We start from the raw sequence: 23,244 nt of genomic DNA, 5'->3' as shown, positions 1-23,244 counted from the left end.
AAGCGACATCAGGGATGGGTCCAGCACTATCGGCCAAGACCACAAAGGAGACAACGACGGACGCCCCCCAACAACTCCAAGATTAGGAACACGAAACCCTTAAGCTCACTTGATGACCAAGGAAGCTACCTGACCCAACTCCTTGCACTCCTCTCACCCCTCAAGAGATATATAGGTTAGGGTAGAGGCTCCTGTGGACTAGCAAGTAGATCGATTTGACCCAATCTAAGAAAGAAACCCTAGACTAGAACTAGCTACTGCTCCCCTACCATATCTCTCTCTCTATGTGTGTGTGTGTGTGTGTGTGTTCAGTGTCCGCGCACGTGTGTGTAAGACCTCGCTTGAGCATTCTAACACGAAGAACTCGTTGCTGAACCTAGGGCTCATAAGCCCAAACTAGGATAAACCTTTCGTGTCTTGAGTGCTAACCACCAAAGTCCCACACATCGACCCACCAATCAATCCTCTAATTCCTAGTTGTGGTTACGAACCCATGACACCATGGTATTGTGGGTTTGCACCCATTCAGTAATGCCTAGATTGTTGGTTTCCATTTTGAGAGCTTTTAGATTGCCGGTTCACAAATATTGGTTAAAAAATTGCAGTTTGACCTGTCACCCTCTTACGATAATAAAGACTATCTCTCTTGTCCATCTGTACATTTTTTCTTTGCAAATTGTCGGGTTCCATTTAATGAATATGTAGATTGTCGGTTTTTGCCTTTTGCTTAACACATTTATAGATTGTCGGTTTGCAACCATTTGTTAGTGCCTTGGTAGATTATCATTTTGCATCCATTCGTTAATGCTTAGTAGATTATCAATTTCCTTTTTGGAACTTGTAGACTGACTGTTCACACACATTGGTTAACAAATTTGTAGTTTGTCATTTCACCCTCTTACAACATAGACTATCTTACTTGTCCATTTGCTCATCTTGTCGTTGCAAATTGCTGGATTCCATTTAACGAACTTGTAGATTATCGGTTTTTAACACATTCACATATATCGATTAACAAATTTGTAGTTTATCATTTTGCTCTCTTACGACAAATTAAAGACTATCTCGCTTGTCCTTTTGCACAATTTTTTCTTTGCAAATTTGTAGATTGTCGGTTTTCGCCTGTTGCTTAATTCATTTACAAAATTGTCGGTTTCCAAACATTTATTAGCACCTTGGTAGATTGTCGATTTGCATCCATTCATGCGCATAGATTGTTGGTTTCCATTTTGGGAACTTGTAGACTATTGATTCACATATATTGGTTAACAAATTTGCATGCAGTTTATTGTTTCGCCCTTTTACGACAAAGACAATCTTGCTTGTCCATTTACACATTTTTCTTTGCAATTTTGTTCGCTCTGGTCTGAATGAAATTGTGATTGTCAATTTGCACTAGTTGTGTGCCAAGTATGTTCACTTCATTATGTAGATTCTAATGGTGGGCAAGGTACAATGGATATTGTGGCTGCTACAAAGTTTGTCGCAAAAGCAAGATGTAGGAAAAAAACATAGTTTGGGAAGTAGGCTTTGGTCGACATTTTCCGGTACTATTTTTTTTCTAAAACTACACTGTTTTAGTTTTTTTAAGGAAACATTTTTTTAACTTTGACCAAGTTTATATGAATGAATTTATTAACAACTATAATAATACCAACAAAATGCCCTAGCCTGGCTGTCAAGACATTTTATGGTGAATTTAATATAAACTTAATTTTTTATTACGGATGTTGGTGTATTTGTTTAATAAACTAGATCAAAATAAAAGAAATTTAACTTAGAAAAAAACTAACGGCCCACAGGGGAGGCCTTATGCTGAGGGGTCTTAGGACTTTGTTATGTCTTGAGTAGTATAAAGTTTAAAATCTCGGGATTTGTCCACATTAAGAGGTCCTATTATATTACTATATATCAAGAGCATTTGTCTCTTAGAGCAAGCCCGTATGAATCCTTACAGTCCATCTCTTAGCCCACTCATGTCATGTAGTAGTTTGCTCTTCACAATTAATATATGACCCACTTATTTCTCTCAGAAAGCTTCCCTATTCTCTTCTTTTCTCTTTCTCCATCTCAGCATTCAGCTAACTTACAGCCTGCTATTATAATTGCTCTTAGCTAGATTTATAGAGCCAATCGAAGTCATATCCATATAGCCTTTTATCATACTAAATATTTTTTTATTAGATGTTGAACAGAAAGATGCTTGACTCTAAAAAAATGATTTTGTACAACAACTAATGAATACAGGTATTTCCTATTCCTAATTGAGCTAGTGGTGTGCCTGATATTTTTTATTTTCATAATTAGAAAAAAAATGGTGGCACTTATTTGAGGTGATGCCTTTTTATGTTGAGCCCAAACTAGAAATGACAGAAGTATTAAGCGCACCTCAAGAATTGCATAAAATATTCCAACAAAAGAACGAATTGATAGAACATGTGATCATATATACTTGAGCATGCAAAATATAAGCTTGAACAAAAACTTGTGCGGGGAGGAAACATAAAGAGAAAATCATTGAGTAAATAGTTGGCACAAATAGGAAAGTACTCGGATTCATCATGCCAGTAAGGATAAACTAGATCATAATCATAAACGACACACATAGGAAGTACTCGGATTCCACGGAAAGCGAGCAGTCTGGGTACAGCTGACGAACACAAGCTAGCTGCCCTAATCGATCGGAATCACAACACACCAGAACAGCTAAATTATTATCCAACATCCAGACGATTAATCAACTGAGAAAAATGAACGACGAAATAAGAAACTAATAATCATTCTTAGACGGGTTGATCCTCCTGCAGATCCAGGCCTGGCTCCCTCCTTGTGCTGCTGCTGCTCTTGATTATTACTCGTCTTCCACTGAAGGTGGCGTTGCCGCCTGGCTCGTGCCTCCGGTCTCCTTCTCGGCGTCGTCCAGGTCCTTGAGGAATCCCTTGATGGTCTCCTCCAGATCCTTGTAGCGCTCCCCTATTTCTGCCGGCGTCAGCGGGGCGACCAGCTTCTTCTTTGTTTCAGATTTGTTCTGAGAGAAGCAAGGAAAGATCCAGAGACAAATTAGTAGATTATATACTCAGTTGCAGCGTTGCCTCCGTATATATGGTTTAGCTTACGGCATCTGGTTCACAGACCGCTGGGAAGTCAAAAAAAAAAAAGATTATGATTTGCCTACCTGCGGCTCGGAGCTTTCCGTCTTCTTCCCCGTAGGAAACAGAATCTCCAGCTTCTCTAGCAGCACTGGGAGCTGCGTGTGCATAGCAGTATAGCACAGATAAACACATATGGAGATTTAGTATTCTCAATTCTTTGCCGTTCTCTGAAGTCGTATTATTAATTATTCAATCAACCGTAGTGAAAGCAGATTTTAATTAAATGACCAACCAGCCGATGATTACCTGCTTGTAAATAATGTCATGTTCCCTGCGGCACTTGGCTACTCTCTTCTTGAAACTATCCTCCAGCGACATCACCTATCTCGTGTTTGAGCCTGACGCTCACTTCTAGATCTGGCTACTGTGATTTTTGAGGTCATGGGGCTTGGTCTTTTATAGAGCTAGCTTTACTGTTGGGGTGGAAAGTGTAGCTGTCACCAACCACACCCAGCTAGGATTGTCTATTTTTTTATTTATAAAAAAACTGTTATAAAGTACTCTCTCAAGAGGTGTATGGTTTTTGCTATGAACCTAGATATACATTATGTCTAGATACATCGTAAAAACTATATATATTTAAAAAAAGCCAAAAAGACTTTACTTCCTTCGTTACAAAATTATAAGACATTTTATCTTTTCTAGATACATTGTTTTTTTATTATGTATTATCTAGACAAAGTATATGTTTAAGTACATAGCAAAAACTATGTATCCAGAAAACTAAAAACGTCTTATTATTTGAAATGGAGGGGAGTAAAATTTCGAATAGAGGGAGTAGAATAAGGTATCTTTTTTTTCTTTGTGTGATTCTTTAGATGCATAAGACTATAGGAGAAGCACATAAAAACTAAACAACATCGGAGAACCGCATGCTGTTGTACTACTAAGAGGTAAAAGACTATTTTTCTGAGATTAATTAGGCCCCTTTATTTTCTATGCAAAAAGATTATTAATCAATACTATATATTGTGAGCCAGCTGCATATATAACACCCATGCCGCTAGTGGTTAAACTAGTGGAGCACTGTACAAGCTAGCATCACACAATTTGAGCTCCCGTGCATGTCTACATGCGCAGGCCTGCAGCGTTGAGCTTGCATGGGACGCGCCTTGCATTGGCAGGACAGCAGCATGCATGCAGCCACAAGCCCACAAGGACGGCCTGCAGACCCCGCGCGTCACCGCGCGCGGCTCCGCGGGAGCGTGTTGCCAGTCGCTCGTCGAAACGGGAGCCTTTTTGCCCACCAAAACTGGGGAAGAGCGGACCAGATCGAGTTAGGTGAGACGACACGAGTAAAATCTTTCGAACGACTCGTAGCGGCAGCGCCGTCTAGATTCCCCGCTCTCCGTTCATGTCGTCCTCTTCATTGTGTTACAAAAACAAATTATGTAATGATGTGCTCGATGAACAAATTAAGTTCATCAAATCAAGTTTTCATGAATCTTGTTGGACTGTTAGGAGATTCCTATAGGGAGCTCATTAGATCATGATTAAGATTTTTCACATATATTGGAGTTTGCTATTTTTTTTGGACTGTGCATAAACACGTTCTTCATTAAGAGGAGTTAGAAAGAGTTTACAGACCCCGTAACTAGGGTGGATCCAAGAACAAGCTATGGCCCGCGTATGAATGAAATTGCTACAGCCTAATCCTTCATCGTTCAATTGATTTACTATTGATTTATTTGGCCAAGACCTGGGCTGCAGCATGGCGCATAAGCATTAAGCAGTTGCTTATCGAGATTGGAGTAGTAGTTGCATGATGAACTTGTGGATTGTCAATTTGCGCGTCTTATTTGCTTTAGACAACTACTGGTTATTGATTTCTGCTACTTGTATATTGTCGGTTTGAGTCTGTTGCTTAACGCATTTGCAGATTGTCGGTTTAGGCCGGTCATTATTTAATTTATAGATTGTCGCTTTCAGTGCAGACTACATGTAGATTTGTCGTGTTTTGTGTAAACTTATTAGTCGGTGAATTTGTAGATATAGTCCTTTTGCCCCTTACCACAAAAGGCTTAGATTTTGTCAATTTGGGCTCTTTTCTCTTAGGAAAACAGGTTTCTACCCATATCTTAACGAAAATGTGAGCCACAATATGTGGCATGCAGACTTGGACGTCACCACCACCACGTAGAAAACGATTTTTAGCAACGGTTTGATTTTTTTTAGGGGTGGCTGGTAATGGAGCCGCCCCTACAGTGGCGTGCTCGGGCGCCCAGACACCAACCGCCCCTACAAATAGAACAGCAGGGGCGGCTGGTGTTACGAGGCGCCCCTACAAATGGGGTCTAATTTTGTAGGGGCGGCTCAATCACCAGCCGCCCCTGGAAATGCTATTTGTAGGGGCGGCTAGTGATTGAGCCGCCCCTAAAAATGGCCCCGTACTTATAGCTCCGATTTGTAGGGGCGGCTCAATCACCAGCCGCCCCTATAAATGGCCCCTATATAAAACAGAAGCAGCACCTTCTTCCTCCTCGGGTCACTCACTCCAACCCATGAAAGAAAGGTGGGGAAGCCTTGGGCACCTCCCAAAAATTGCTCTACTAATGGGGGAAGGTTTTGGTCTCAAATCCTTTGGTGGAGAGGTTGTAGAAGGTAAGAAAATGCTATTCCACACTTTTTTTTAAAGTTTTAATGGTTGGTTAGTGAGTAATTAGAGTTTTGTTTTTCTCTCTCTTCTATGGTGCTTGAGCTATTTATGAGCAAATTAGACCCAACTTTTAAATGTACTAGGATAAATTAGGGAGGGGAACAAGATCATACCCTTATTTGGTCCATGTTTCTTGATTTTAGTGAACCATTAGTTAGTTTTATGGATGTTTCATGTCATGTGATCTAGATCTAGGGTTTGATTTTTTTATTAATTTCGTTTTTGTAAATTTATGTTTGATAAATTTGGACTAGGGTTTGTATGAAAGATATTGGGTAAAGTATAATTATTGCTAATTGTTGTCTTTGAAATTGTTTATTGTAATCAATAAATATGTATTTTAATTATTTATGGATAAATGGGCCATTAATTAATTTTCCTCTACCATGGTGTGTTTGTATGCTTCATGTAATTATATTAGATTTATATTCATATATATCTGAGGTATATACAATTATTCTCAAATAATTATTGCTTTGATTCATTTTTATATATATCTGAATAAGTAGTCCTTTAATGTTTGTTTTGTTGTTGTTGTAAAAGATGGAGTACAGGAACTCTTGGATGTATGGTTCGTTAAGGTTCAAGGCAGGTTTCCGTGAAGAGGTGGATAAATTTATTGAAGCCGCAACGAAGCATGCAACGACATTGAAAGAGAATAAGGATACAATTATTTGCCCTTGTAAAAATTGCAAGAACCATATGGCATGGACAGATGTGACTATCATCAGATCACATTTGATTATGCGAGGTTTTGTTGAGGACTACACAGTGTGGATTCATCATGGTGAAACGGTTATTGTTAACGACGAGGATGAGGAGGAATACGACGACGAAACCATAGAATCCCTGTCCCAATATTCAGCAGAGCTTGATGCACGAATAGATTTTGAGTTTGGCAATGAACAAGGTAGTGATGCTGGTGGTTGGGATGGTAACGACGAAGGTGGTGCCAATAATGATGGTGGAGCACGTGTCGGAGTTGAAGATGATTTAGATGACATGATTCGAACCCTTGGACCAGAGATTTTACTAAATAGCCCGAAAGGTCTAGAAAATTTGGAAAGAGTGACAAAAGCATCGAAGGAGACTGTGTATGGTGTTGAAAAGGGTTGTCCGACACATTGGACATTGCTACGTTTCGTGCTTGAGCTGCTCATCCTGAAGGCTAAGTACGGCTGGTCAGACTGTAGTTTCAATGATCTATTGCATCTCCTGTCATGGGTGCTGCCACAACCAAACTCAGTTCCCGCCAACACATACCAAGCGAAGAAGGTCATAAGTCCATTGACAATGGGGGTTGAAAAAATACATGCATGCCCCAACCACTGTATACTTTTTCGTGGCGAAACATTCAAGTCACTGGATAAATGTCCCAGGTGTGGGGCCAGCCGGTACAAGAACAATGACCTTTACGGTGGGGACAAACCATCCACGAAGAAAAAGAGGAATAAGAAGGGTACAAAAAAGATGGGACAAGAATCTCAGCCCCCAGAGGACACTCCATTAGGCAACGATGCAAAGCAGAGAAGAATTCCTGCCCTGGTAATGTGGTACCTGCCAGTGACCGACTGCTTGAGACGTATGTTCCTAAACCCTAAAGAAGCCACACTCATGACATGGTGGGATGATAAGCGCAAGGTGGATGATGATAAGATTGCACACCCGGCTGATTGTAGTCAGTGGCAAAGGTTTGATGAGAAGCACAAAGAATTTAGCGATGACCCAAGGAATGTACGGTTTGGCCTAAGCACCGATGAAATGAATCCCTTCAATGAGAGGATGAGCAACCACAGCACATGACCAGTGATCTTGACCATGTACAACATCCCAACATGGTTGTGTTAGAAGAGAAAGTACCTTCTCCTCACTATTCTTATTTCTGGCCCTAAACAACCAGGCATTGATATAGACGTGTTCCTCGAGCCCTTGATGCAAGAAATGGAGAGGCTATGGAGGCATGGGGAGCAGATGTACGATGCGTTCCGAAAGGAGGACTTCATATGTAAAGCAATAATATTTGTTACTACCAATGATTACCCCGCGTTGTTTGCTTTGCCTGGACAGATCAAAGGGAAGATGGGATGTTTGGTTTGCTTGGATGGTACTACATGGGTGTACCTAGATGCATCCAAGAAGATAGTTTACCTAAGGAACTGACGCTTCTTAAAGACAAGTCACAAGTACCGCAGAAAATTATTCTTTAGATTTTATGACAACGCCCCAGAGATTGAACACCCTTCGGAGAGACGTCATAACGGAGAACATGTGTATAGAATGGTGAAAAACATACGCGTCGTCTATGGAAAGAAGAATCCGGATGGGATGAACAGAGTAGAAGCACACCTCCTGTCGAAGGCATACCTTTCAAGAAATAATCGATCTTCTTTCAGTATCTGCCTTATTGGCCAGACTTGGAGGTCCCCCATGCCATTGATGCTATGCACGTGCAGAAGAATGTCTTTGAGAGTCTCATTGCTACCTTGATGGACACAGACAAGTCAAAGGATGGTCTGAAAGTATGGAAAGATATGGTGCAGCTAAACGTGATGCCACAGCTTCACCCAGTACCTGAGGCTAATGGAAAATACACTCAGCCCGTGGCGTGCTTCAACCTAACACCAGACGAGAAGAGAGCTATATGCACTTTCCTGAGGGGGATCAAAGTCCCGACTGGGTTTTCAGCAAATGTGAATAAGCTAGTATCGATGAAGGACTTGTCAATAACACACTGCAAGGCTCACGATTGCCATGTGATGCTGATAGTGTTTCTACCTATTGCAATCAGGGCTATAAAGCCAGAGTTCTTGAAAATGGCCATCACCCGCATGTGCTACTTCTTTTTAAAGATCTCACAGAAGACGATTGGCAAGGAAGAGCTGAGTGACCTACATGAATTTGTGGTGGAGACACAAAACCAACTGGAGATGTGTTTACCTCCTACTATTTTTGATATAATGCCACATCTCATGATTCACATGGTTCATCAGATATAGGCGCTTGGCCCTTGCTACTTGCATGAAATGTGGTCCTATGAGCGGTTCATGTCGGTTTTAAGTCGATGCGTGCATAATCGAGCATACCCAGAGGGCTCCATGATAGAGGGTTACAGTACTGAAGAAGTCATCGAGTGCTTTCAAGAGTACCTAAAAGTACAGAAAGGGATTGGTAAACCTGATTCTCGTCATAAGGGTAGGTTGGCTGGGAAGGGCACCAGTGGTAGAAATGTGTTCATCGACCATGATTACAAAGAGGTGAGTCGGGTGCATTACAGTGTCTTGTAGAGTACACAACTGATGCAACCGTATATTGATGAACACTTGGCTATCATTATGGCGGAGAGAAATGGCCGTTCGGATGATTGGGTCATGAAACGGCACAAGCAACGACTAACTACATGGTTGAAGGACCAAAACATACCGCCTGGAGAAACCATGGACTCTATTACCATCAGTAGGTTGACGGAGGGGCCATCGAGACAAGTGACATCTTGGAATGCTTATGACATCAATGGGTACACGTACTATACCCACGCAAAGGATAGTAAATATGTGAACCAAAACAGCGGCGTTCGAATAGAGGCTCTCGATGGATTAGGGCGAAAGATCCAATACTTTGGCATCATTAAAGAGATATGGGAACTTAACTATGGAAGGGATATAACGGTGGCCCTGTTTCGATGCCGCTGGATCAAACAACACCAACTAAACAAGATCGGATTGAGAGTCCTGGACCTCGAGAATCTAGGCTACCAAGATGACCCTTGGGTGCTCACTTCACGTGTCGCACAAGTTTTCTATATGTGTGACCCACAAAGTAACCTCCCTCCGAAGAAGAAGACAAAGCACGTGGTTGCCTCCGGGAAACAACACATTATTGGAGTTGATGTCGTGGATGATGTTGAAGCTTACAATAACTACGATGAGATGCCGCTATTCACAGACTTTCCTAAGAAGATCAGTGTTGTGGAAAAGAACCTCCCTAAAGACATAATGCCATGGGAACGAAAAGGTGTCAAAGGGAAAGTCGTTACAGCGGGCTAGCTAGTTATTGAACGTAGAGTGTTTGTGTAAGTGTGTGTTTGTAAGACTTCATTTATGCATGCGTGTGAGACTATATATTTATGTACGTATGTAAGACTACATATTTTTGTATGTGTATGAGACTACATTTTATACATGTGTGTGAGACTACCCTTTACAACTTTGGTATTCATGAGTTTTTCATGTGAAATCATTTACTCTTTCAAAATATTGTTTCAAGTTGAAATTATTTGAATTTTAAAATTTGAATCGTTCAAACAAAGTCACATCACAAGATGACCAAAATAAAAGTTATACATGTTGATGAGTTATACAACTTTTATGTTTACAACATTTTCATTTTATTTCATTTAACGTCATAAAATTGTATTCGAAGTTTTAAAATTCAAATTTTTAATTTTTGTTTTTTTTTTGTTTTCTATATTGTTTTGACTACAATTGTTTATATCTATATTTCTTCACATATAGAATAATACAAAATATTATATTTGTGTATATACACAATTTTTTTATATTACTTTGTGTTTTTATGTTATAAAAAATATAGAATTTATAATTTAAAAAAATAAAAAATATTTATAGGGGCGGTTGGATCAGGAACCGCCCCTAAAAATACATTTGTAGGGGTGGCTGGATTAGGAACCGCCTCTAAAAATGTATTTGTAGAGGCGGCTGGATCAGGAACTGCCCCTACAAATGGTACCTAGTATAAATAGGAGTAAGCGCACGGGAGTCATCGTCTGGGCGCTGTCTTCTTCCTCCGACACCGTCAGGCTGCCTAGGGTTTCCGCCGCCGGTCCCGTGCCCGCCCACACCCGCACCCGGTCCCCGGCGCCCGCCCCCGCGCGCCGACCCCCGGCGTCCCACGCCCGGCCCCCGGCGCCCGCCCCCGCATGCCGACACCCGCACCCGGTCCCCGGCGCCCGCCCCCGCGCGCCGACCCCTGGCCTCCCGCACCCGGCCACGCCACCGGTCCCACGCCCGCAACCGGCCCTAGGCGCCCGGCCCCCGGCGTCCCGCACCCGGCCCCAGGCGCCCGGCCCCCAGCGACGGAACCTTCCTCTACCGGGGCTGCATGGGGTCAACAGCAGCTCGAGATCCGATGACTGATCTCTTCGTTCCTCGGTGAGTAAACCCCAGTCGCTCTATGTTTCGTGCTGTGTTTGTTTTGCAGTAGTTTTTCTGGTTTCGATTATGACATCTACCTAGGCTTATAGAGCATGATATTGCTTAAAAACAAAGTAGTATGTTTCTAAGTTTCAGTGAATTCAGTAGTTCTCTACATTTATGCACATTGTTAGGTGAGCTTTACCAGTGATGGTATTAGTGACAGCTAGTTTGTTTTTCTTGTTTTCAATAATCTTCACAAGTATGCAGCTTCCGTAAGTTACAAATTCATATGCATATATCTGTAAAATTTGTTGTGTGAGTCCAGTAGTTTATCATCTTTTTAGAGTTTTTATGAGGATGTTGAATTTAGGGATTGGCTATAAGCATCAAGTTTTAGGTGCTCGATCCCACATTCCCACTAACAACCTTGTGTAATCCACAGTTGGGTATATTCCAACCCTATGTAAACATGCACGCACACCCAGCGAAAAGGTGTTGCTTCTCTAAGAGACGCTTTCGCACCTCTGATCATCTTTCAATCATAGCACTGGTCGTTCACTGTCTTTGTATATCCAATTTCTAGTTCCTTGATTTAAGAGGAAGATCTCTATATTCGGATGTTCAGTACCCAGCTGCCCAGCCCAGCCGCAGCTCCAGCCTGCAGGCTATAGTTAACATCTATCTAAACCACAGGAGCAGGTAACCAAAAGCTATTTTGCTTGAACACTGTCGATCAGCTGCTGGCCCTACCCTCGCTAAATTAGTGTTGCCAGCTACAGTCCTAACACCTGCACTTGCTAAAAATGTCAATTATTTGTGCTTCTAGTGTTCTGCCTTTGTTTGGGTAGCTGTATGAAGTGTTCTGCCTTTGTTGCCAGCTTCTAGTGTTCTGCCTTTGTTGCCAGCTGCAGTCCTAACACCTGCACTTGCCGAAATTGGCGAGATAGCTTTACTGGACATGCCTTTTTACGTAGTTATGGCAACTTGCAGTCCAAACAAATCATGTGCTCCACTTTCTAAGTCATTTATAGCTGCTGTATAGATCTTGCTAGGAATGAATTGCAGTGCTACTACTATTGTTTTATCTAACAGTGTGCCCAGCTGCTAGCAGTTATGCTAGTGTGCAATCTGCATCTATTCAAACTTGTAGCAAACCTCACTTTTGTCGTTTTTCATTGTTCCAGCTAATCACTCATATATAGCTCTTGATAATTTCAATCAGTTGAGTATGATCTTTATTTCAATCTGCCAATGCTCTTGGTAATTTCAGTTTGCCTGATAGCTAACTTGTTTTTGTAACATTTGAGAATTCATTTTATTTAGTTTTGCCTGATAGCTCTAGTCAACTGTTCTCATAAAAAGAGGTTGTACCTTATCTTGAGTTACCCATTTTTTTGTTGGATATATAGAATCAATAATGATTGTTTAATATACATATACCATGTGTTTAATATCAAGGCTAGTGATTAACTACTTGCAGCGCCTGACCAGTCCTTGCTACTTGATTGATTTAATAGTTATTATTATTTTGTTACTTCACTGCTCTATTGCTTCTAAAAATTCAGATTAAACCCATTTTCAGTGAACTGCTCATTTCAGTCAACAGTTTATATAGTTTGCTTTGTTCTTCCCCAACAGATACCTATAGTTTGCTATTCCTGGCTACATTCTATGGTTGCTGGCTTGCTACTGTCCTAAACTATAATTCAGTACTATTAACTATATATTTTTATATGGTTCAGATTTTCATCTGTCAAATGTGCAGCTTGAGGGCATAGGATGAGTGGGCCACTGCTGTTTTTTGGCTATTTTTGCTAATAGCTGCTGCTCTATGTTTGCTAAGCAGCTGTTATTTTTTTTTACCAAATCTCCCCTCTCCTCTCCTCTCCTTTGTTTTGCCGATGATGAAATTGCACACGTCCAAACATTATATGGAATATGAGCTGATGATCAAGAACTTGTGAGAAACTTAGCATCATTACTAGCCCTTTTCCTCTCTTCTCTTCTCTGTTATGATGCCACTATGCTCCAAGTTCATGATTAAATGATGATTGACATGTTTCTGAGGCATCTTTTTCTGTTGTCTTCCTCTCCTTCTGTGAATTTGGAAGATCCAGCTCTTTAGCTGTCTTACTCTATCTAACATGTTGTCATACCATCACAGCAACTTTTCCATTCTTATCAGCATGATCTGGTAACTTTAATTCTTGACACATCTGAGCCTCCATAACAGCAGCACCCTCTTCTTGCTGACCTTCATGCTAGTGCCAGAAAGTTCCTTAGTTCATACTGCATTTTCTTGGTCGATCATCTTCTTGGTCGGTCGGTGTCTCTAGCTAGCTAAAGCTGCTAGTATTGTTATGTACTGCTACTGGAGTACTGCTAATGCCTCCAGCTGTAGTTGTGAACTTCCTGTGTGATGATATGCTTGCCTAGCAGCTTGCTCGTCCTTGCTTAATGAACTTGGGATTTTAATCAGCCAGCCAGCTACATCTACATCAATTTGGTGAAATTAATCTTGTTTAATTTCTAGCTTGCTGCTGATCTACTAGTTGCGTGCTTGGGGGCATAGGACCAGTGGGCCACTACTGTTTTTTGGCTATTTTTGCCATCAGCTACTGTTCTATGTTTGCTAAGCAGTTGTTGCTTTTTTGCCAAATCTCCCCTCTCCTCTCCTCTCCTTTATTTTGCCAATGATGAAATTGTCCAAGTCTATACATTATATAGAATATGAGCTGATGATTAAGAACTTGTGAGGAACTTGGCATCATTAGCAGCCGCCCCTACATTACCTTCTCCTCTCTTCTCTGTTATGATGCCTTGATGCTCCAAGTTTAAGATTAGATGATGATTGACATGTTTCTGAGGCCTCTACCACTGCTACTTCTCGTTTTTTTATATTGTTGTTTTATAGGACTACTTTGGTTTATAGACCTTTTTGATTTCTTATACCTTCTCGCGTACCTAAAGCACACTTTCTTGCATCTTTTAGAACAAAGCGCAAAATAATGTCGCGGACAACAGACAGTGCAGCTCGATGCCCCGAGCATGATGAACAGCCAACCCTTGAGGAGCAAGCACTAGAGGACTAGCTTACTCAGGAACAGTTCGATAACGAGGTAGAAAAGGATCTAGAAGTGATGCTTACCCAGGAGGAGTGTGACAAGGAGGAAGGCCCTAAAGGGGAGGCTGCTGAAGGCGAAGAAGAAGAGGATGATGAGTCAGAAGAGGGATATGAAAGTCCTGAGAATCCTTTCCCACCTGAAGCAAGAAGGAGGCCAATGGAGGAAGATTTGGACAAGGATTTTGACCCAAACGAGGAGGTAGGGAAGAAGCCTTAGCTTATAAATTTTGCTAAAGCTTTGGCTGTGTTACCTCTGCTAACACTGACATGTCCTATATACAGGTCCCTCCTAAAACTCAGAAAAGACGACGTCAATGTCCGCGACATCTCGCTGGACAAGACGGAGTAGAGGAAAGGAGAGCAGAGGCAACAACCACAGAGACAGATCACGATGCCTCTGCTCCACAAACTCAAGACACAACTATGACTACCAAGACTAAGAGGAAATGAGGGGATAGAAAAGGAAATCTATATCCAGATAAGGCTTGCTATGTGACAACGGAGGTTGGGCCAGTAGGGGAGATCCTTGAGCCAAAGGAATTAAGAGGACAATTCCATAATGCAATCGGGGCCCTAGTAAGAGATAAATTGAACCCAGCAATCCCTAACTGGAAAGAGGTACCAGAGAACATAAAGAATGCACTATGGGATAGGCAGCTGAAGGTCAATTTTAGATTTCTAGAGGGTAAGCACGAATTAGTAAAAAAATGCTATTAGGATGATGGGAGAGTCATTTCGACGTTGGAGGTCGGAGCTCAACACGAAGTATATCCAAAAGGGGTTAACTCCCTTCAATGAGTTTGGTAAAATAACTCCTAGTCAATGGGAGGAGCTCGTGACTCAGAAGACTTCAGCGGAGGCATTGGAGCTCAGTGCCCGTAACACTAAGCTGGCGAAGAGGAACAAACACCACCATCATCTAGGCCCCAGTGGCTACTATGCTAAGGAAGAGCAGTTTAGGAAGATGGATGAAGAGGCCACAGCTGCTGGGAATATCGATGTGACGAACTTAAAGGTACGCTCAAGGAACTGGATATATACGAGGAGTACAGAACCATCCGGCAGTAATCTTAAGTTTGATAAGACAGAGACCCAAGAGGCGGTATCAAGGATACAGAAATATGCTGAAGACAAAGAGACGGGCTCATTCAATCCTTCCAGAGAGAGGGACGAGCTTAGCCTTGGCTTGGGAAACAAGGAGCACACATGCCGCACCAGGGGGCTAGGGAAAAGGATGACCTGGAAGCAAGGATTCGAAGAGGATAGGCACATGTACAAGAAACATGGCCGAGACCGGGAGACTAGTCTTGAGCTCCAAGTGAAGGCTCTAGTTGCAAAGGCGCTGGAGGAGCAAGGAATGTCTACGGAGCCACGTATATTAGTGACGCCACCGGGAGAACTGGCATTAGTTGGCAGCCCTCCGAAAGTTCCTAGCAGCCAAGGTTCCACTGTAGCCACAACCCCAGTTGATCTCATACGGGAACCTACTAGTTGCACCTTGGTGTTTCTCAGTGGCCGACAGAACACTGTGATGGAGGTGGCAACGGGTGTGGCACATCCTCCCGGTGGCTTACACCACAATAATAAGATACCGCCGGACTACACTAGGGTCGAGGTGCATATAGTGAAGCCCGAGTTCATGCAGTGGAGGATAGACTACGCAACTCCTGAGGGGCTGGTGTTACTCGGAGATGTTATGGGGCAGTTCATCCTCTGGCACAAACGGGACATTATATTGACTGCTTCTTCGCTGCCTCCCCCTCTCCCAAATTTGGAGCGAATTGTTGAGGCCGAGGAGATATTTTCACCGTCTCGTGACCCCCACATTCCTGAGATACCACATTCTTCACCGCCTCCTATCGAGCATGTGCCTGATGAGATGCCACAACCTTCTCCAGCTCGTACTGGGCAAGTGCATCATGAGATGCCACAGTCTTCTCAACAAGCACAACCGATACATGAACAATGAGTGCCTCCTGAAGAAGGTGATGCATAAGAAGATGAGGACGTGCCTGAATGGGAACTCCGAAAGAAGATTCCAATCAACATAAGGCCAGTTTATGTTCCGATCAAAGACGTCTCATCGGTGTCCAAGTGGTATTCCCATGATCAGTTCAAGCCTGAAAACCAAGTTAAAAAAGTCCCATCATGGGGTTCTAAGGAGGCCGTCAGTAGCAAACTCCACCAAATTGCAAAGCAGTATCCAAATGTTGATGCCATCGAATGGTCAAAGGATTGCCTGAAAAAATATGAAAGAGGCAAGCCCTTCCTACCAAACTGAGACATCCAGTGCCTACCACTTGGAATGAGAAGGTTCCATGATTGGTACTTGCGTGTTCTCCCAACGAGCATAGATATCATACAAGCATGCTTTCCCACCGGCACATTTGGAAGCCCAGCCGGGAAAATTGTCTTTGACTTCAATGACATGCACACATGCTTTCACCTAGGAGAAATGGAGATGAATCTAATTCGCACGTGGTGCCTATAAGTCCTTGTCCTCCCGATATGATATGAATGTAATCTTTGAATTTTGTTGTAACTAACCCACGCCGTGATTTGTAGAATGCAAGTGCACATTGTCAAACAAATGCCAAGTGTGAAAGCCGGGTATGTAGACCCTCAAGCTATAGCCCAAACAAATTTTAATTACCCTAAACGGTGGACACTGGATGCCAAAGAGCTAGCAGCTACAAAGACTCTTTAGGAGAAAGAGCGCATCTATAGTGCGAAGCTAAGGGAAGAGTCCCTTAAGGTTGCGGCATACATTGCCTTGGCTTTCAAAAATCTCCAACACCACTCTACTATATGGCTACCATACAACTTCGAGTAAGCTCAACTCTATACTTAAAGCTTTGTTCGATATATTTCATTTGATGCAAAAGGGCTTATCTAGTTCTATGATTAAATCCATGCAGCAACCACTGGATTTGTATAGCCGTCGATGTTGGGAGGAGCATGGCATGGGTCTTTGATTCATTAGATAAGGACACGGTGACATACAAAGACTTCATATCGATTCTCAAGACGTATACATATCGACAATCCTCATTAGATTATATGTTTGTATACATACTTGTAACGTTCACTTTTGGATACTAACAAGTTGTATTTGCTAAAATAATTCGAACAGGGCATTTAGGTTCTATGTCACTAATCATCATGGAAGGCATGATCCAGCAAGGAAGGAAAAACTGGCTATAAAAACACTATGTGCGGTAAGTGTAACTTACTTCTTCAATACTCCGTTACATGGCTGTCAAAAGCATTACTTAACATTTTCATATGCAAAACACATAGTGCCCCAAGCAGAAGCCTAGGAGTGTACATTGTGGATACTATATATGTTCTATGATGGGTAACACCGGTGCCTACAGGAGACACCCCTTAAGGGTAAGTTTGAACCTCTTCACCTGTAGTATAAAAACTTCATAAATGGTATGAAATACTAAACCGAAACTTGTTTTCTTGTAGTGGAGAGAAGAGAAAGGAATGAAAAGAGACTCATACAAGGATGACAAACTCTTAGAGCTCATCGATGACCTTTGCAACTTCATATTGGACCAGATTGTACACGTCAGAGGCACCTACCATGACTGAGAGTCTGAGTTAGGTACAAATCCTCAGTACCAACACCTTCGTGAGATTGAAAGGCTAGCTCTAGGACGTTGATAACAATGTGTATGGAATTTGTATATTAAATGATGGATTGTATATATTCATGTGAATTGGACTTGTAATTGTAGTTTATAGAATACTCTTATGCTTGTAGTCGCGGTCGCGGGGTGTTCGGCAACGCAAACGCTGGTCACGGGGCGTTCGGCAACGTGAACGCGGTTTGGAACGTTGGTCGCGGGGCGTTCGGCAACGCGAACGCAGTTCGGAACGTTGGTCGTGGGGCGTTCGGCAACGCGAACGTGGTTCGGAACGTTGGTTGTGGGACGTCCGGCAAAGCGATTTTGAATTGAAAATTTGATTTTTTTTTTACGGGAAAACGAACTGTAGGGGCGGTTCTAGATTGAACTGCCCCTACAAATACCTATTTGTAGGGGCGGTTGGTACTACAGCTGCCCCTACAAATATATTTGTAGGGGCGGCTGGTGTTTCCAGCCACCCCTACAAATTGATTTGTAGGGGTGGCTGGTAATAAGAGCTGCCCCTACAAATTAATTTGTAGGGGCGGCCTGGGAACTGCCCCTACAAATGCATGATTTGTAGAGAACCTTGCATAGGGGCGGCTGGGCAAACCGCCCCTACAAATGGTCTACAACCGCCCCTAGAAATGCTTTTTGACATAGTGCACATCTCTGCAAGTGTTGACCATCACCGGTTGGAAGGAAAGCTTGGCAACAAAATTATATGGGAAGGTGTCTAGTGCTACTGTGCTAGGTAAGATGGCAAGACTAAATCAATCGGACCATGCTTCCATCTCTATTCTGACACCATCTAGATGCCCCATCACTCTTCTCATGTTGTCTTCATATTTTTGCTACATAAAAAACAAAACATAAAGTTATATATATTGTAGATGGATTGAACAATAATATAACTTCATCTTATCAGGTCTTCATAAATCTTGTTTGACTCTTAGAGAAGGTTTCTATATACTATAATGCACATCGTGATTAAGTTTTGGTGTGCGGTATAATGATAGGATGCTTATTGAAGCAAGATGAAGTTTTGCCACTTCGAGTTTTTCATTTAAAAGTACTTTTAATACTTTTAATATCTGCACTCTGGATTTGATGTGGTTAAAATTGTGATGTAACATCATTAGTTACCGTATTTCTGTATTTCTATTGAGTGCTTTCTATATACACCTAGATGTAATAAGATCAGCTATCTATTTTTGCAGTGGCTATAGTGGTATTGCTACATAATGGCCGATGGCCAGAGCGTGGTCACCTTCTGTTGTTCCTCCAGCATTTAGATGAGCCATCTCGAGCGTCCGCAATATCAAGATCCTTCTAGCAGGCTCGAAGGAGGAGGTCCATCATCACCTGCAAGAAGCCCATGGACTATGCCAGAGATGCCACCGCCACACCTCTTCACATCGAGGACCGGTCTCTTTCGCCACGCATCCAGGTATGCATTTGATTTGATTTACGTATTGTTAGCCACGCCGCCATTTGTTGTCGCTTGTTGCTATATTAATTAGCTAGTGTTTCTTGCATGTTTCTCTATCCGCTATAAACAACAGAATGGTTTCAAACTACACATAATAGTTTGAAACTGTGGTCCAAGAGATGGGTTTGGATTGGTTTTGGGTAAAGATTCCAGTAGGTTGGATTGGTTTGGTTTTGAGAACCAGAGTGGTGTGGCGTGGATGTGTTTGGTTAATTCCATTTAAGCATAATTTAGTTTGGTACGGATTTGATCCGGTTGTTGGCCCATTAGTAGCTTTATATGTGGGACAGTTGAATGAGAGGTACAATGATGTGTAGAAAACACTAGAAATCAAAGATATATAACCTACCATAGTATTCATGTAATGGAAAAAGAGAGTTTGGCTCATGGAATAGTAGAGAGCCTACGAAGATATGTCATCGCATGCTAAAGTCTTATTAAATGATTAAATTGAAGGCATCTTGCAGTCCATCTCAATAGCCAACCTCAAATGTAGTTCAAATTTTTTGTGCAAACAAACATAGTTCAATTTGAATAAGCTATTGACTCTTGAATTGTGTTGGAACTTGTGGTTCGATAGGGTTAGAGAGGAGAAAGGTGGAGAGGAGAGAGCTACGTTTTGAACAAGTGAGAAAGAGAGAGCCCCTGCCCCCATGCCCATGGGAACTTATATAGGTAGTGGTCATTTACAAGTTGCCCCTTGGTGGAGTTGGTTTTTACACGACACTAATCTTGCTAGTATTTGGGCCTCTTCCAGTGGGAGTCTTGACCCATATACTTCATGGGCTCCCCCAACAGTAGCCCCTCACCTACTAGGTTATGGGTGGTACTAGGTGACCTAGTAGATGCCCATACTAGAAGAGGCACAAATGTAACTCTAACCCTAGTCGTGAGGATTGTCCTTCACAACCAACACATGTGCGTCTTACTAAAAACTCCATCCTAACAACCCTATGAAAAAGGGCATGGAGAAAAGAGCACACACACCACTATAGTCTATAATAGTGCTAACTCTAGAAGCTACTGACGCTGAATGCCTTAGTGATGATCTTCTCAATATCTTTGTCTTTGGGCTTTGTCTCCCTTGGCCGCTTCCATGACTTCGCTTGTTGGCTTCGCCCGGTGCACATATTTCTACCTTTGGGATGTTCTCATGCAAAATCTTCACCGTTGGAATCTTCTTGCGGTAGATCTTGTCTTGAAGATGCTTCTTCTCCTTAGGACTAAATAGCATAGTCATAGTCGATGTGGACGAAGTAGTCATAGGTGAAGGTTTCCATGAAGCCTCCATATTTTCTCTCACTGGCGCCGGGCAAAAGATTTCACCTTCCAGAGTGGTTGGTCGTCCAATATGCTCCACTAGCCCCTCTTGGCTATCGCTCATGACTAAATCTCCAACCGATCTTTGTGTATTCGACATAGTCATAGTAGCCACAGTAGCGGAAGTAGATGTCCGAATCAAAGTTTTTGGTGAACCTCTCAAGCCGAAGTGATCAATGAAGGTAAAGTAGACCTCGGTGCCAGAGGAAATGAATAGCCCCTTGTTGGTATATTTTAACATATGCATATAAATCCATAAGCGCACGAATACTGCTACAGCTTTCACCCAGAGGTATTCCAAGTATCGTATCCACGGAAGTGTAGAGGAGATCGTGTAACACCATTGGTGTTACACCCTAAACCAACTACTAAATCGTGTCACGAGCATCATGTTTATGTGTTAATCCATGTGATAAAGTGTGTAGATCAATTTCTGTAACTCGAAATGATCAACGGAAATGCGAAATGAAAGTTGATTCAATAGTCGTGTTATATCACTTAGGGTTTAAAACTAATTTTTATTGAACAAAAATACTATAGAACATGTATGTGACACTTAAATAAAGTTGGAAGGACAAACTTTGTAGATGACAATGCAACTTTAACTTTTGGAAAATAGATATTGTTAACTAGTGTTTTGGGAGCTCTAAAAGCAAACTTGACGTTAAGATAAGCTCTTTTCATTAAGTCGGCAAACACTTGAATTTATGTTTAAAGCACCATTTTGGCGAATTATATTGAGCAAAATAGTTAAAGGGTGCTTAGATATTTTGCTCCTACGGGTTAGTATAAGGTATGGACTATTGCATGAAGTATTTGTTGATTGAAGTTAACAAGGTTTGGATCTATTAAAAATTGCGACAAAAGAGTTAATGGTTACTTAGCCTCAATTGAAATCATTAGCTTTTCTAAGTATGGAGAAGTAGTAAGACGATGCTATTTTTATATTTAATTTCTAACAAAAATGTTTAAACACTAGTTGCACGTTTTGGTATTGTTGATTACATCAAAGTGAGTGCTTGAGCATGGCATAGGTCGACATTGTGTTGGATGTCCCGTTGTCTGCTCTAAAATTGCCCTAACTTCACTAGAACGCGCTGTGAACCCTGATTCGGTGCTCGGTTCGTGAACCGGCGTTTAGCGTGATGAACCCATGTTGGCATCCATCCATCTCCTTCCCTGGTTGCTCTCTGGTCATGGCGATGGCGTTGCTAGGATGTTGGCAATGTGGACTTCATGATAGGAGAGTTAGTTGGACCTCAACTATGATCGTTAGTAACTTTTGCTATGCTTTAAATGCGTGCACGCCACCTTGGGCAGCCGTTTGGATGGTGTTCGCGATCACCGTGCATGTGGGCGCTGTTGGCGCCTGGCTTAGGCCATGGCTGGGCTAATGCCGCTGGCTAGTTTGCGTGCTCGGGTGATGCCGCGCAGCGCCTATGGCCTAGCTTTGGTCGGTCCCAGCTAGCTACGGCTGGTCCTGCCACTACACGCATGTCGCGCTCGCATGGCTGGCTGTTGGGCCGCTTAGTGGTTGTGACTGTATCACGCGATGGACGTGGTACTCGCCCCACCCCTCATCCTACCTACCCCACCTGGTCCTTAAGCTGGAGCCTTACCGACATGATGAGTCGAGGGTTAGACACAGCGGCGAGGGACGTTTCCCTGCCTCGCCCTATTCCGCTAGCCGATGCCGGTGAGCCCGCTCGGGTTTTGCCGCTTCATTCAAGCACATCGTGATAGGCCGCCTGGTCGTGTCACCCGTGCACACGTGCTCTTACTACAGCTATCGGTCGAAGCCGCTGTCTTAATCCACTCGAGCTCACTCATGTGCCTCTCCATGACATGACCACAGCAGGAGCACCGCGCTCTCTACCTCTCAATTCGCTTAGCTTGAAGCTCTGTAGTTCAATCCCTTGCTCCAGCAAGTGGCCTAGGGGCCAGTCGACTCCTATCGAGGCATTGCCACACCTCGGCACAGACAAATTTAGTGCTTCCATAGCCACCGGTCATCACGCTCTAAAATAGAGCATGACTTGGGGGTAAGCCCTACCCTTGGTAGGGGTTCAACTAGTTGTTCCTATGAGCTCACCTTGGTCCCCTCGTGCTATTGCTCATCTTCGTTTGACAAGGAACGACGCGAGTGAGGACTTGACGCATCGGTGTCAACCTTGGAGCACCACCGCCCCGTTCGGTCACATGTGGCCAGACCGCCACAGCGCTTCCTAGCTTCAACCGTCAGTAGGGGGTACACCATGGTGAGCTACGGATGCTTCTCATCTCTACCTTGCTGTGAGGGCGTAGACTCATCGGAACAGTCACGTCACCGCCGTGGAAAGCCATTTGCTGTTGCAGCTCGTGCTAGCGCATCTCCGAGTTCCTAACCACCACCCATCCTTGCGCGTTTAGCTATAGATGGTGGTTGGCCCCTTAATTCTGTCGTAGCAAGCCTAGTTTGCTCGACGTATCCGCCTTGTGCCATCAGCCGCCGTGCCAGCACGTGCGGGGATCCTAGGGACCTCCCTATGGTAAAGGCAAAAACATCTGAGGGCTTGGTTGCAAAGTTACTGATGGTAGGAAAAGTAATCATAGTAGTCATGTTGTTATGTAGAAGCACGGGGGCTTTTCTGCAAAGCCACCATCGCGCGCAGGCGCCCTAGCCTTGGGCCGTTGCTAGGCCACCACAATGGGCGCGTAGCCACGCCACGCTGG

The 23,244-nt window shown here is 42.9% G+C and overlaps 1 protein-coding gene across 1 annotated transcript; it reads right to left on the bottom strand.

The window, feature by feature from the left end:
• Nucleotides 1–2,851: 2,851 nt before the first annotated feature.
• LOC136474279 (uncharacterized) lies at nt 2,852–3,470 on the bottom strand. Its single transcript, XM_066471873.1, has 3 exons — nt 3,399–3,470; nt 3,176–3,247; nt 2,852–3,028 (listed from the first exon to the last, which is right to left on the bottom strand). The coding sequence occupies exons 1-3, from the start codon at nt 3,468–3,470 to the stop codon at nt 2,852–2,854; spliced, it is 321 nt and encodes a 106-aa protein (XP_066327970.1).
• Nucleotides 3,471–23,244: the final 19,774 nt, after the last annotated feature.

This window comes from Miscanthus floridulus, chromosome 8, assembly GCF_019320115.1.
Source record: "Miscanthus floridulus cultivar M001 chromosome 8, ASM1932011v1, whole genome shotgun sequence".
Lineage (NCBI taxonomy): Eukaryota > Viridiplantae > Streptophyta > Magnoliopsida > Poales > Poaceae > Miscanthus > Miscanthus floridulus.
Note: the sequence above shows the minus strand (reverse complement) of the source record. Positions and strands in the feature narration are given on the sequence as shown.